This window comes from Schistosoma mansoni, chromosome 2 (assembly GCF_000237925.1).
Source record: "Schistosoma mansoni strain Puerto Rico chromosome 2, complete genome".
Classification (NCBI taxonomy): Eukaryota; Metazoa; Platyhelminthes; class Trematoda; order Strigeidida; family Schistosomatidae; genus Schistosoma; species Schistosoma mansoni.
Window position 1 is genome coordinate 8984123 of NC_031496.1, and position 16841 is coordinate 9000963.

At 33.5% G+C, this 16841-nt stretch overlaps 1 protein-coding gene across 1 annotated transcript in view; it reads right to left on the reverse strand.

Annotated features, from left to right (window-relative positions):
* Nucleotides 1–6493: 6493 nt before the first annotated feature.
* Nucleotides 6494–16841, reverse strand: part of Smp_147560 (hypothetical protein) — a 29301-nt gene continuing 18953 nt past the window's right edge. Inside the window, exons 17-22 of the mRNA XM_018795589.1 lie at nt 16189–16476; nt 12648–13053; nt 10630–10884; nt 10364–10488; nt 8312–8788; nt 6494–7488 (exon numbers count right to left, since the gene is read on the reverse strand). Of these exons, the coding sequence (XP_018649887.1) occupies nt 7066–7488; nt 8312–8788; nt 10364–10488; nt 10630–10884; nt 12648–13053; nt 16189–16476 (1974 nt within the window). The 3' untranslated portion in view covers nt 6494–7065. The remainder of the gene's footprint in view (nt 7489–8311; nt 8789–10363; nt 10489–10629; nt 10885–12647; nt 13054–16188; nt 16477–16841) is intronic.

The window sequence follows — 16841 nt, forward strand, 5'->3', positions numbered from 1 at the left end:
AAGAAAAATGGTCAGGTTAAAGGCAAAGTACATCGTTTAAAGCATGTAAATTTAGGATCGAAGTTCTAGGAATTTGCATTTTCGTGCTCGCGAACACCTCCTAGCGTGACTAAGCAAAGGTTTGGTGAAGAAAGTAAACAGTTCGATATTGGACCATTTAGTAAAAACTGGTCATAGTGCCAGCATAAACCAATCCTTTTCAATTATTTATAGGGTTAGTAATTTTTTGACATAGCTTGTCAGGCTTAAAGTCCTTCAAACGGCTGAGGCAGTAGCCATCAGGATGAAGAAACTGGAGCTATGCGTACGGAAGAAATATCTGCAACCCCTACTCCTCCCTTGGCCAACCACAAGGCCAATTAATCAATAGTAATCTTAGCTATTGGATGACCTAATTTGACCATTGTACTTACGACCTTTCGTAGTCAAATGTAATTGTCTCTTATCTTTATTCACAGATCTTTGTATACATGATTCATTCACTTTGCAATGATCCCTCCTTATTACGTCTTACTAATTTTTTACACAATTTAGTCTTCCACTCGATCGAATTGTAATTGTACTATTATCTCTCTCACCCTATCTGACCCATATTTATTCTGATCACAGATCTTAAATTTTCACTTAACATATATAGAGATTCGAGGTAACATTATATGAGTCACTAACTTCAGCTGGCGTTCAAACAGATCAGAGGGGGTTTTGTGGAGAAATTAGTATTTTCATAGTTGAAATCATGAGTCAATTGAAGCTAGACCACCATGGAAAACCTGGAAGCACTGGACGGCCGTTTCGTCCCATTATAGGACTCCTCAACAGTACACATCCACGATCCCGCACTCGCGAGATTCGAACCCAGGACCTACCAGTCTCGAACCAGAGCCCTTAACCTATTATTTATTCTATTTGGTTTGACAATCCTAAATTTACATGCTTTAAACGATGTACTTTGCCTTTGACCAGGCCATTTGTTTCGGATTATTAATTTGGATACATAATTGTAGAACCTGAGCAGAACTTATCGAAAAGAATATTTTTCTTTCAAATATTAGTCTTTTAATATGATAGGGATCTTTAGACGATTACAATATTTCATTCATGTATAAAACATATTAACAATACTATATTTTGTCGATTGACTGTTGGAAGATGTTTTATTTAAAATAACAATATTAATAATTATCAGAAAGGGTTTTTGTGGAGATTTTGTATTTTCATAGTTGAAAGTGTGAGTCAATTGAAGCTAGACCACCATGGAAAACCTGGAAGCACTGGAAGACCGTTTCGTCCTATTGTGGGACTCCTCAACAGTGTACATCCTCGACTTCGCCTCGAGAGATTCGAACCCAGGACCTACCAGTCTCAAACCAGGGCCCTTAATCATCAGACCACTGAGCTGGCCGGCATCCGATGGTGTTAATGTTTAATTGCAACCAATCCACAAAGTTGAGAAACCGTTCACCAATTGTCTTCAGTGAGTTCCTATCTCACAACAGACGTAGTTTGAACTCCACTGGTCACTGTTTCTCACTAGAACTGCTGGATTCAACTATGAAAATATTAATAGTGAAAAGAAATTTGTGAGCACTTAAGTTCTTGAACTCGATTCCGCATGGTCTGCGATCAGAAACCGAAAACATTCTAAATCAGAGAAAAAACTGCCTAGTAACTTTTAGTTTTTATATCATTTGTCAGCTCATGATATTTAAGAATGAAAGTCGAAACAAAGTTCGTTATTTGAAAAAGTATACTGAAATAAGAAATCAAATTCAACATACAATTTAATATGTTCATAGTTAGACAAAAGAATAATTAGATTATTTGATCAAATCACCTAATTTCCCAATTACTGAAAGAAAATTTTATTCTAAATCGATCGTTTTCCAGATCAACAGTTACACAATTAAGTATTTCTTTACTGTAATCTTCTTTATCTTGTTCTTATCAAAATAATAAATAATTGTGTCATCATTTATTAGCCATCTTTTAATATTTAACTGCTTGAAATAGACAATTAAACGGAATGACATTGATTTTAGTTAAGCAACCATTTAAAAAGAGGAAGCTTTAAACACCCGTTTCATCTTAACATGATACTTCTCAGCAGTGCACTTTCACAATCACGCAACCAATGAATAAACTCAGGAGCTTCGGTGATTTCGGAGTTTTAATGAGATATCCTAACTAGTGGAATTCAAGCATGTCTAGTGTTGACCACCAGATACATTCAAATATGGTTTTGGGATATTGCGACTTGATTGAAGCTGAATATACAATTAACTGAACTGCAGATCAATGGATTGAATGTTCAGCTATCATGCACCAGACTGGAGGGCCTGAATTCGACACTCTTTGTGAGGTGGTGGATAAGAATTGTTGAGGAGTGTAATAGTGAAACGAAATAGCTAATCAGTACTTCTTCGTTTTCCTTAATTGGTTAACTAAGATCGCCTCATATTCCCAACTACAAAACTGATTTTTTTTGAGACAAACTAAATGGTCAAATACCAAAATGCAGTTTTTGTAACAGAAGAAAGAAATGGTCATTCATCAATCTTCAGCATCCAATTATGAATACTTATTCATGTTCTATGATATAATTAGAACTTGCTTCACCGATGTGATGAAATAATTTAGTGAGTTGTAATGCTTCTCTTATGTAAACTTGTTATATCTTCTGGTCGAGTGGATGTCCAGTTAATGTATGACGTGATAAGACCGCCAATCAGAGGGCAGCGAATTATCGATTGGAACAGTGACACACGAAAACCGTACGAGCAATCTAGAGTAAGTATCGGTCCTGCTTTCTGACTAGCTCAGTCAGTTAAGTCCAGAAAACCAATAGCAGCCTCTGCGGTATGAATCATTATTCTCAAACATACTGAGTTTATATACCAAAAAGACTGGCCACATCGTACCAATAAAGTAGAAAATAACATTTGTACAAGTGTTAGCCAAATGTGGCTGTGAATGGGGGAAGCAGTAACTAATAGACTGGGTATAACTCAGGAATGGTAAATCATACAATAATAGTCCAAGGGTCAAAATAAAGCTCGCAATGAAAGGAACATAAATATGAGTTGTTTAACTATTTAGCAAATATACGATAAAAATTATGTGCATAATATTGGTCCATAAATGGATCCCAAAGTTACCATTCACTATTGTTATCGGGGCATAACAAAACTAAAGTCTAGACCTTTTGTGTTACTTTACTAGATATAGAGGAACATTGAAGAAATAATTTAAGGTTGAATATCTTGATTTTAAAACATGCTGAGCAATTAATCCACTTTACTTATCGTTAATACATGCTACGAGATATTCTTGAAGACAACAAAAGAAATGCCTCAACAGATTATTTGCTAGCTCGCAATACAGAATTAGACAACTTAAAAGGTATTTTAAGTTATTACAATTTACTTGAATTGCAAAAATGTGAAAGTCACTGAATTTTACTGGTTCATTGAATTTACATGAATGGATTCAAATGCAGGCATTTGAAACTGATCCTGGACAACATCACTAGTACACACTTATGAAGAGTATAAAACAGGGAAAAAAGCAAATGTTCACTTATTCGGTAAATTTTCTTAGTTCTTAAGATGATAATAAAAATTTGAAATCAATCATTGACTTAGCAAAGTAGTTACATTACTTTGCCAAGAAAACCCCATGAAATAAATACTAGATTAGTATTTGAAATGAAGCTAATTGATGTTTTTATCATATGGGGACAAGGCGTCGAAGTGAAATTCTATCGTTTTCATAGTTGAAATCATAAGTCGATTGAAGCTAGATCACCATAGAAAACCTGGAAGGCCGTTTCGTCCTATTATAGGACTCTTCAGCAGTGCGCACCCACGACCTTTTTCATCCTGTAGTCAATTAATAAGCATCTAATTACAATCATTGTATTTAAATCGATTATTATATTTATAAACGGTAGTTTAGTATTCATATCTCTATGTTTTTAAATTTTTTTTCGATTGTTTTAGTCAAGTGATTAGTTTTAATTAAACAAAATTAATTTACTAGTCAGTTGTTGTGTCATTACACCATCTTTAATTGAGTTATTAAACAAATATGGTATATTTTATATACACATTTCTATGTTTATTATGTATTTAGTCTCTAGTACATAAATTATTGATTCTGATTGTGTATTATACGTTTTTATATTAGTACATAGATGTAGAGATTGGTGAGTTTTTATGTTTATTGAAAGAGTCCTAATATTAAAGGTACAATTAATTTTGTTTTCACAGTCATTAATCATGTCATACTAATGGTAATGAATTCTAAACAGACAGTGAAACAAAAATGGTAAATTGAAACAATAACTGCATCTGTTTTTCATATTGATCTCTCCTTGTTGTAAATGACCTGAAAAAAAAACACAAAAAAATAAAGGGTAACAAGTGAGAGGTGAAAATCTTAGTCCATTGAAGGTTGGCGTCTTTCTTTAGCAAAGCTATTTTCTACATGATGGAGTTGCTAACCCCGTACCCAACCCTACTCCGTTACCCAGGCTTGGGAAAGGCAGTAAACTTAGAAGAGCTACAGGCGGGGTTTTCATTGCAGGTAACGGAACATAATCTCATGAAACTTCGGTAAGTAATGGTAGAAATTCTAAAAATTAGGACGGGTTTTCGAAGTATTCTCATAAACAAAGATGAATGTGACACTGCTCTAAGACATATCTGGCTAGTAATAACTCATGTCAATTCCAGATGAATCACTACACGAGTAATACATGTTTACTTGTGACTGGATGGATTTAACATGACCACTTGGAATAATAAGTGTAATCCCACTAATAAAATAGAAGACGAAAAATATTGGTACGCTATAATAATCTCATTGATCGCCAAAACACCGGATAATAACCTTTGTTGAAATGTAAGTACTTATGTAGTGTTAATGATTTGATATTATGGAAAACTTTCTAAATTCTTTGTGTTAATTGATGCAAAGCCTGAGTTGGCCAATAAGATTATCCTGACGATGTATTTCTAAGAATAGGCATTAGAGATAAGATTCTAAATTGATCACTCAACAGTCCATGTCGATCTGTAACTTAATCAACGCGTCATATATATAACTTCCCAGTTTCCTTGTATTTTACATTTCACCATTAGTTTAGTTAATTCAGACTTAGATTTTTTGAACTATTACTACTGAATAGATTTTGAAAGGGCACTTTAATGTCTAATACTAAAGTAAAACTTCCTGACCCAAATATAAATGTTAGTTCACTATATGTTAATGAAATTCCAGTTATTAGGAATAATTGAATTTTTTTAATTAGTCTCATATGACTTATACTGTCGAGATAATTCAGTACTAAGTGTATCCTAAATAGAATGTCATGATTAAAGTTCAATGAGTCTAACATTTGCAAAATAATATTCTCGTTTTTTCTGTTGCCCTTGATTAGAAAGGTCTTCAGAAACTACCATACAAAATAATAGAATTTATCATTGTCACTAAATGCTGTTGTGAAATACATATACCAATTACTAATCGATTTACTCTCCAGACTTCTACAAATCTAACCAATCTATTGGTTACTGTTATAAAAGCCGAAAATGACCCTTACGCGTACAAAATCGTCTTAAGTGATATTTCAACTGAAGTAAAACCAATGCTGAGCATAGCATAGGCAAAGTCAATCCACTGTAACTGGCTCTAATACAATCGGTTTAGACCATAGAATGCAAGACAATGATAAACGACCTATGTTAAACAATAGTGACTTTTAAACAAATCAATTCGGAATTAATTATTTCTTTGTAAAGAATAAAATGATCATTTTATATACATTTACAATCAACATTGACCAACAATGGAAATACTAATAAAATACGATAAGAATTCGAGCGTTGGGAGTTGGTGTCAGTTTACGAGACTGAAATTAGGGGGGGGAAATGAAATGGACAAAGCGCACATACACACTTATTATTGACAAAAAGAGAATGTCCATATTAAGAAAGAACAAGGCACACAAATAGACGACTAATCGAAAATCTAGCTCAATATATATATATATATATATATATCCTATATCAATTGATTAAAGAGATTACAAGGATAGTTGTGAAAATTGTAATAGACGATAATCAACAGGTCAATATCGACAGAGACAACAACAGTAGACAAATTCATACAGTTTACATCATTTTAAACAAGTAATAATATAATGTAAGACGAAAATATACACATCAACATGAGAATATTTTTCTTGCCCCTATTAACGGGATATGAAGAAATACAATAAGGTGGTTTTTCTTAATAAAAAAAGAGAAGGGAAAACGCCCTCTATTTCTTACACAGAATGAAATGTACACAAAATTGTATAATTCATACAAAAACTAACAAATGCTGTTTATGAGCAAATTAACGAAGACAGAAACAAGCTTCAACGTCATCAAAGAATGTGTGTGCGAAATGCAGATATGTATACACATAATAGGAAGTCAAAAAAGGTCACTAGTAGAACAACAGAAAGGAGAACTTAATAGTGCTGGAGGAAGAGAGACACACAGATGTTCATGCACAGCCGGTAAACACTGTTTACAAACTTTTTTTCCTCAATGCATATTAATGAAGAATACAAAACAGAGAAAACACATAGAAAAAAAAGATCCTAACTTATTCTTCTTTTCTGTTGTTTAAAAATATCTATACACAGGTTGAAATGAATTGTCCAAGAGAAAAAAGCATACATACTAAGCCTGTACAAAAAATCACAATAGATTAACGCATGAAATATCTATAAGGTCAATCAATAAACATAATTAAATGGTTGGTAATAATATGATTATTCTTATTATAATCATTATTATTAAGTAACATCTACCCTGATGTAAATAAAGAATATCAATTTACAAATTGGCAAGAACAAATAAGTGAGAGGATAAAATGTAAATAATAAGGGATAGAGAAATCATTAAGTTTTCTTGAAAGATTTGTTGGCATATTACAAGCTGCCATGACTTTCTTCTTTTTTTTAAAAAAAACATTACTTAATATCTACAAATAAATTACAGAGATGCAATAAAATCAAGTGAATGCTTCAAAAGCCTGGTATATTTGTGATAAGGAAAGAATGTGAATAGGTAAGCAAGTCCTACGATCGTTTGTTGTTGGATCAATAGTTAACCAAGATAAAGCATTATATGTTTCTAAAACATATCTTAATACATCACATGTGCTGTTTGAATCTAGAAGATGTCCTGGACGATTTGACGATGGTCCAACACCCGGACCACTTGAACCTCCAGTTGGTGGTGGAGCTGCGGCTGCAGCATCATCAACACCAATTAGTGTAGTTTGTAAATGCAGAGCAGACTTCAAACAAACTGGATACTGAAATTTGGAATGCGGACAAGCAATCCAAAACCACGAGGGTAGTGGACCGGCAGAAGCTGTAGATATGTAATATCCCATGGCCAAGGGTTGTTGCATCAAACTTCCCACTTCATCCTAAATAGTAAAAATGGTAGATTTATTAGTAAACAAAAAGAAACACAAAAAATAGATATTCGATCGAAAGTATACATGATAGACAGATTGCCGAAACATTTACAACCAAATTAGTTACCAGTAGTATTTTATGAATACGTTTTAATTTTACTTCAATTATACAATTGAAGACTACAAATCAGTTTGCTACCCTATTGTACAACTACCCTTTATTTAAACACATTTGGATGATGACAAATTAAGTGTACGAAGCAAGATATCTCTACAGCTATCAAATGACAATGACTAAGGTTAAAAAGAAACCTTGGCTGAAACTAGATTTCAAATCCGAATTCGATCTCCAACATTGTATATTTAACTTGTTAGACTAAAGTTATCTAAGACTACAGTTTAGCGTATAAACATACTATGAAACGAATTAAGGGAACCAAGAAAAATGATAAACAGCATAGAAAATCAATATAAATGTCATAATTATGAGGAATGTTACACAGAAATCACAAAACTACTAATAACGAATAAATAAACGCAATTCATGAATAATGTATCCTTTATCGTTCACGATGAAATTGCTTCATTTTGAAATTTATATCGTAGTGACCAAAGTATAACAAAGCACAACCACAACTTTAAGTCCACACACTATTTCGGACAAACCAGAGACTATGAAACAGTCAAAAATTGACCAAACAGTCATTTGTTGTATAATGGAATAAGTGCGACTACAATATTCTAAATATGCTAATCCTGGTGTTTAACGTTAGCCCTGATGTTAAATCAAAATAAAGAGGAATTCATATGAATGAGCAAACAATTTACTTACTGTAGGATCATGTATTCCGAAAGGCATTGTGTTGAGAGGATTTACAGCATGATCGAATAAATGTTCACTCAAATAACCTCCAACGTTACTTACATGATTTGGTCCCAAATCCAGTAGTCCAGAATCAAGTCCACGTAAACCCATAACATCGGAACACCCATGTCCCCGGTTATCATGAAAACCGACAGTGTATTCATTGTGTCCATGCAAAACATCACTACCATCGCCTAATCTAGTATTAGATGACTTTCCCATACCGTCATTAACACCACTGACACAAACAGGTGGACCTAAGTCGGAGAGGCCGAAATTTAATTCGGATGGATTACCGAAGTCAGCCAACATTTCTGCTGTTGATCCGTTTGGAGGAACGAGATCATCAAGACCAGGATCATTGGGAAGAAGCCAATCAAATACGTTCATATCATCAGATCCCATTCCATAGATGACTTCAGCTAATCCTGAAGGTTCATGTTCCTAAAAATTAAACAGGATCATTAAACCACATAAAATTGGTAAATCAGATTTCTGGGAAATAACTGTGCAAGAAGAACGTTTAATAAATTTAGTGAATCATCTATCAAATACAGACTTATGTTTGAGTTAATAATACTATCTGTTTCTTGAAATCGAAGTGCGTGAAGACTTCAACCTGTAATCTGTCGGTAGAAGGTTGAGTGATTACGTAACTTTGTCAATATCTTTCTATTGTCCGAAAATAACTAACTATTGTTAAAATACTCCATACATGTGCATGCACACATATTTACAGACAATGTTTTAACCGGCTACTGAAAAGTAAAGTAATCTAGCTAAAGCTTATTCACTTGACTGTATACTTTATTTGTGTGAAAAATTAACTAAATCGAAGTGGATAGAGTGAGTTTTAAACCACTGACAGAGTAGTTGAAAATCATTAAGTCGTGGATAAATGGGTTAAAATAGTATATCATGTTTTGAAGTTTTTAAAAAAAATGAGAAAAAGAGTAGGGAGATACAAATTGATATTGACTGTTACTTTGAACAAATTATGTGTAAATACGTCTCGGATGCGGCAGCTAACACAAACACAAAGTTTTAATTCAATTGGTAAGTGATTGACCAACAAAACTCTTACCCTTTTATCTCTAATTTGATGCCAAATAACTATCTTTATTTTCGCATCGAATATTTTTACACAAGTATGTTATTTTTATTGAAAAGAAAACTTATTCCGCTGGTCAGTTGTCTTGCTGTTCGATAAGAGTTAATACGAGAGATTGCGTCCATAATTCTATATCATGAGTAGTTATAAGTCAGGCACATAGTATCAGAGAGCTTCACTTAGTAATCAACATTCAGTTCACTATTCCAACATTCCCAAACTTAAATCACAAAAAAGCACTCAAAGCTACGCTCTACAACAGTCTATACCAATCATAATAATTTTTATTGTCACATAGACCTCTACCACTGAATGCATAATTAGTGACTTTAAAACCTATTTTACACCAATATTTATCGAATCGATGTATTGTACAGACTGAATAGAAATACTTCAAAACTCTAACCATCTGAATTGTTCCTTGTATGAAAAAAACTATCACCTAAAATTAAGGACACCAGTAGAATATGAAGTGGTTAGCAGCATTTACAGAAATAGATTCTGATGAGAAGCCAAGTGGTTAAAATTACAAAAACCAACGCTTATAGAGGTCACTTATGAACCACACGTTCAACTGCGTCTATTATGATAATGTATCTGTAAAACTAGATCCATAGATACACTGATAGGTGTTTCCAAAAAACAAAATTGAGTGTTAAGTGGTTGTGGATCATACACAAAGTATAAATGTGAGACTCTACTTAAAAATTATTTAAAGAATGAAAAAGGCGTGGATAAACGGGGTTTGGAATCGCGCGTAATTTCAAGTAATTGAAATACCATAATTTTATTAAAAACTAGTTTAACTTCTCATCCCAATGACAGCAAATATTTTATAAAGTAAGATTTAATCACAGCAAACAAACTTGTATGCAGAAATCATAATAGTAAAAGAAAAATCAACTTACAGACACACCACTTGCTGAAGTACTAGTAGGAAAGACAAGGATATGGGTTGCACTAGGTGTTTCTGTAGACGTTGTTGGAGTATCTAATAGTGACATCATACGCATAGCTAATGGTGAAGCATTGGCTCCATAAAATGCATTATTAGCACCGTTACTCAGACCGCCACTACCACCAGTGCTACCTGCACCTCCAGAACTACTACCACCACCTGCATTACCACCGCCTCCACCACCTCCGTACGTCCATGATTCATCTGAACACAAACCAAAACCAGGATATACACGGAATGTGCTTTGAGGTTCGAGGGAAACAAGACACGCGCTGATCAAACTTGGGAGTTCATGAGTACAACTACTGGCTCCAGTGAAACTATTGATTAGATTTAACATAGGCTTAGAACCATTATTAATGGATGACGAATGTGAAGGAACACAAGATGATGTACTACATGCAGAACAACGCTCTCGAAAAAATTTATTTACATCCTGAAGGCTTTTACGTCCTAATAGTCCATTCCAACCTACAAAAAGTAACGAACAATTCAAAACAACCAATATTAATATCTTCATATTACTTAATCACAGCAACAGTGAATAAGTGAAATATTGTTAAGTATAGACAAATTATTCTTTTAGGCACTAATCTCAACAATTATTAGTTTTGAAAAATTAACTTAGGAGATTTCCAAGGATTATGGTTCACTTTTAGCAATTATAAACACTAACATATTAGCTAGAATGTGGGGACTAGATGTAATCCCACACTTAACTGGTCTCGGTTGCTGATCGTCACAGTTTACACGAAAGGATAAAAAATCCCCCTGTAACAACCACAGAGGAATCAGATCAACTAATATAGTGTCCAAAACACTAGCCGCTATAGCCATCACACGCTTAGCTACAGCCCATGAGAAAAGTATTCGATAAAACCAGGCTGGTTTCAGACCTAGACTTGGATGTGCTGTCTTTATACCGCTTGAAGCAACAATGCAAGAAAGTCTGTGATGCGAATCTCTATCTAGATGCGAAACGCTATTTTAAGATCAGTCTGAGTTAACACCAGCAGTAATGATAAGGGGTGTAGTTGAGCGGGCCAAAGTTTCACCACCCCCGCCCCGGTGGGCTGGTATCTGGAGAAATTTCCACATGGATTTAGTAAATTCGGCTGGATTTTTCCAACTTACATCATCTATTGCGTATGCGAGATGTCCATCGGTCAACCGAAGGACTAGCCTACTGAGGAGCAGTTTGCTCTCTTCTAATCTATGGTCGTAAAGAATAGATGCTGTTCGTAGGCTACTAGTATTTAATTATAAGTATTTTCGAAGCACCACTAAAGTATTTTAGGATCACCGAGCGACCAATGCCGAGGCTAGGCATAGGGTAATAAGTAAAGATGATTATTCGGTCGGTGAACTAGTGAATCTTCATAAACTGAGGTGGTTGAGACATGTGTTACAGGTGCTTTACTATGATCTATTTTGGTACGTGACATCATCATGTGTAGGTGTAAGCCAGAAGCTGCGGGAGCCAAACAAGTCTATAATATAATTGACAGCTGAACAGGGCCATGTTAATCAGTGTAGAGTACCCTGTAGGAGTTTGCGAATATCGTAGCCAGTGGTTAGAGGCTTCAGGTGAATCGTCAAGAAGGACCAACACGAATTCTTCCTTTCCCTACCTTAATACCCGAATCTTAAAATTTCCATATACCAATCTTTTTATACTTGGTCTTTTCTACTACAACTGATGCTGTTATTACTTCTATTACTTTGAGATTTGTCTTGATAGTTTTACCATGTTTTGCTAATGTAGTATGGCAACATGAACAGAAGCAAATATATATGTTAGGTTATTAGTTGAATATGACAAGACCGATTGATAAAAAGGAAGTAACATCGCTTAAACTAGGACAGGTTTTTAATGAAGAAAGTCTTTTAAGAAAGAATGAGGCATAAACTACAGATAATTTAGTTTGTCAGCAAAATTTTTAAAAGGGTCACCGAAACTCTTGATTTGACTTCACATTTTAAAGTACTGTTAACAATCAGGTTTTTGAAGGATATTTAACCAATACTTCTGAAGTTTTTGATAAAAACGAGCTGATTAAGTAATTATCAGACGATAAAATTGAGAAAAAGAAATGTAATTTTTAGACATCTTAAAAAACTAATACATTATTAGAAATAAAAGTTTCAGATATCTTTGGAAATGCAAATATTATGTAGTAATATCGATCACAGTACTGAGTATACAATAGTTATTTTTAGAGAATGAAACTCACCTTTTAGTTCTCCTTGTCCCAACCTGCCAATTCTTCCTACTACAAGTCGCCAAGCATTAGCAGTTTGACTGATTAAATTAATAATATAATCCCAAAGTCGTGCAAGCCCAATACGACGAGGGCTTAATATATGTTTATTTGATTCCGTTGGTTGAAAACGTTGATTTTCTATTTCAGTAAAGTATCTTGTTGGGACACGAATATTAATTAAAGTATGATCTAATAATCCACCCTGTTCATCTGTGAATGTAGCAAGAAGCCACTGTTGATCTTGTGAAAGACAGTATGCAACAAACAAAACTGATGACCGGTCAATAGGTTCTGATGAAATATCCAATTGACTGAGTACACCACGTGAGTTCATGAGCGTATACGGAGGCGCGAATATAGTTCGTTTGTGGAAGCTCTAAATTGATATGGTTTGAAAGTGGAAAAGTAGATATTATTAAAAAATGACAGTTAATTAAATGACGTGAAAATTGGATAATTAAACTCAGATATACGACTGAATACTAATATACAATTGTTGAGTAAACAATCAAGAACAGCTAAACAGTTATGACCAACACAGCTTCGTATAAGTGAGCATCACTTCAAGCTGTCACATACCACATCATCGATGTTAAATTAACAAGATGAATAGTAGGTTTGTGTAGGCAGCTTTGATCCATACCTTTACATTTGTGAGGATAATGTAGTTTGTTACACCCAAGTATAAAGAGACAATTCTAAGACAATTCAACCTGATAGTTGAAAGTCACGTTTTAACCACCAAACATTTGCTTCCCATCAATTCAAAACTTATTCATCGAGTATACAGGTAACAAAAAGTTGGTAGGAACTAAGAACAATAAACTGTGCAAAAATATTTCATGGAACTAAAATATGCGGTTTTTTCTCAGACTTCTTAAAAAAGTATTCAGTGATACATAGTTCCTTTTAATATTTCTTGATATACAAAATAATAACAAACATATTTTTAACATCTGTGAGATGGATGAAAAATGCCCCAGGAAAGAAACACCACTAGAAGTAAATGGATTATGATTAGCCACGGATTCCAAGAGTTGAGTTTCGTACTGTCTAAAACTCATCAGCTGAACTTATATGTACCCCACGTTTTCACCGCAAGTTTTCACAAATTTCCATATCAGCTTTTCATAAACGATTTCATTCCTTAACTTTAAAATAAACTTATTCACTGACATTTTTTACCGAATTATTTGGTCTATTTCTAAAGACTGTCAGATTTCAAATAGTTGTAACAAGCATTAGATATACACAACAGCGTATTCACTAAGTTACAGTCAGCAATAACTTAACTAAAATATTTAATCATACCACCTTAAGATACCAAACTATGAGCAATGTTTAATAAAAACGGCTAACATTTCATTACAATCTACAAAACAGTTGCTACACAAAAAAAAGAAAACCAATTTTCTGAATAAAACAAGAAATTATCATTCTGAGCTTATTCAATTAAATATAACAAACTGAATGTGTAAAAAAACTAGTAAATACTACATAAAGTTGTACCTGTAAATAATGTGTGTGTGTGTATGTATGAATTACACCTAATAAAGTCAATCCGAGTAAAATTCTTTCTCCAGTTTATAGACAAACATTGATTTTATTTTTACAGGAGAGAATAAAAGTAGTGTTAAAATTGCGGCGAATTAAGTTTGTTTGTCGCTTCTTCATTTGTTTATGATGAAAAATAACAATGATTAGATGTGTTATAAAGTAGGCATGGTCAGTGATTAACAGGTATATCTCTCTATATACATATATAATCTGTTATGAATGATACGTTGTGTGACACATGCAAAGAATTTAAAACACAAAATATAATAGTTGATATTCATTATCTCTTATGAATAATAAGGAATATAAAAACAAATTCAATTGCCTTCTATCCGTTAATGAATAATTACAACTTAGTAAATTCAACCTAGATAAAATATATTCTTATTGAACAAATTTTTAATCTTATATGAAAGGTGTAGCATTTCAATGATATAGAGATAGAAAGTTGGCTAGGTTAATTGACTAGTTCACAACTAACAAGTAACTATTTTCTTTAAATATATAAAAGATAAGAAAATTGGATTCAAAGTAAATCAATAAGCATTCACCCTATTATATACAATTAAATTTAAAAACAGACAATAACGAAGAAGAAGAATATAAATATGCACAGTTTGTAAAGTATATAATTGAAAAGAAAACTTTGTAAATAATGTGAGCTATCAAAATTAATGGTGAGTAATTTACCATATTGGCAAAATCCATAAAGGATAATACAGTAATTGATTATGAGAAAGTTAAATGTAACTCTGTAATCCAAATACATATCTATGTATTTAACTTCGAACAATATTTTATGTATGAAATTTAATGGTTCAATCGAGTTGGTCAAACTGATGTTGATAACATGTGAATTGAAAATATTACTCAACGGTTGTAAATGATATGATCCAACCCCTAAACCACTGTTCCTCAAATATGCTACTGTGTTAATTATAGGTTTATAAATGAAAGGGTAATAAATCATCATTGCATTATAACTACTGTTAATTTGCTACGAAAACCCTGCGCCCAAAGGCCCTGGAATGGCCGACAGTGGGGAGAGTCCATTCTCCCTCTCCAAATGCTCTCATATGGACACGCGAATATATAGCCTCTGCCAGGGAAGTCCTACTCACTGCACTCTTGTGGCATTACTGTTGTTTACGAAACTGAGAGGACGAAAAGCGAATGTCCGGCGCTTTAACCGGATCGGTGAACATGGAAAGTCCACATAGGGAAGTTGGAAAACCCTGATTCCAAACTAATGGTGTACATGGACTGGCTCCAGTATCCTGAGGGAACAAATGGCGTATGAACCAATTATTGGTCACCGACTACCATGGGACTGCATATCCTTACGATGCTCCATTGCCTTGTAGATGAGATCTTTAGGTCAAAGTCTCCGGGTGTGGTCCCCTAAGAAATCCACCTGTTTCAGTTTGAGCACCCGGGTAGTATCACAGCCCTCACACAAATGAAATGAGATTTGTGTGGCGCATATATATCTGGTGCCCTTTTGTACCAATATTTATGTGTTCAAATAAATAAAAAATAAAAAACAAAAACCCTAACCGTTATTCGTAACTGTAACCTAAGTCCGAATACTTAAACTTAATCTTTCTCCGTTTACTAAAATAATGTAATGTGTAAAGGTTCATTAATGATATCAAAGTTATCTATCCACTATAATTTTACTGCTTTTGTAGTTAATTCTCATATAGTGTTTTCTGGTTTGCTAATAATTAGCTCAAAGTTGATAAAATAGTATATTTTTACCGAAACCGCTAACACGGAGTCATACACATAGAAAAAGAACAATTTGAGACATGACCGAATAAAAGTCCTGGTTTTGGTAAGTGATGAGAAAGATAACCGATGAACTTTGTTAAAAAGGATTGCTAAACAACTACCCGAAGCATTAGGAAGTATTAAACTTTGGTTTGGATCAATATTACTTTTATTAACTTACGTCTTTCTCATTTGAAATAATTTCCTTTTCAGCTGCTGGACCTATACCCGTTAAAGTACGATTTGCATTTATTAAACTGGGCTCAATGAAACGATTTACAGATGTGTAAATTGCCAGTGCTAAAGGTCGTAAACGGGGCAAATAATCAGACATGACATGATCAACTGATAAAATTTGCGTAGTGACACGTGAACGCCACGATTCAGGTAAAGAATTCAATATGTGATTGGCAGAGCCGATTAATGACTGCATAACAAGCCGGCCAAGTTCCATACTGACGTCATATAACTAAAATGAAATAAATGAAAAAAACACAAATACTGAGATCAATGTAATGCAAACATTATAATACACACAGTTCAGCTTATACAAAAATGAGATCCCAGACGCGATGCTGACCAATATTACTCAAATAATAGATTCTACAATTATTAAATATGATTGAACAAAAATTTGTAAAATATTTAAGCGAATGAACTCGGTAAGGAAAATGATGTAAAACCCTACAGTGATTGAATAGAGCACAGTTATTCATAAAACTTAATCCATGATCTGATTTTTATATCAAGGTTTTGGATCTATAGGTGATAATTAAAAATATACAACTAATCAATAAATTTTTTTGCTTTACAGTACGGTAACCTTTTTTAAGA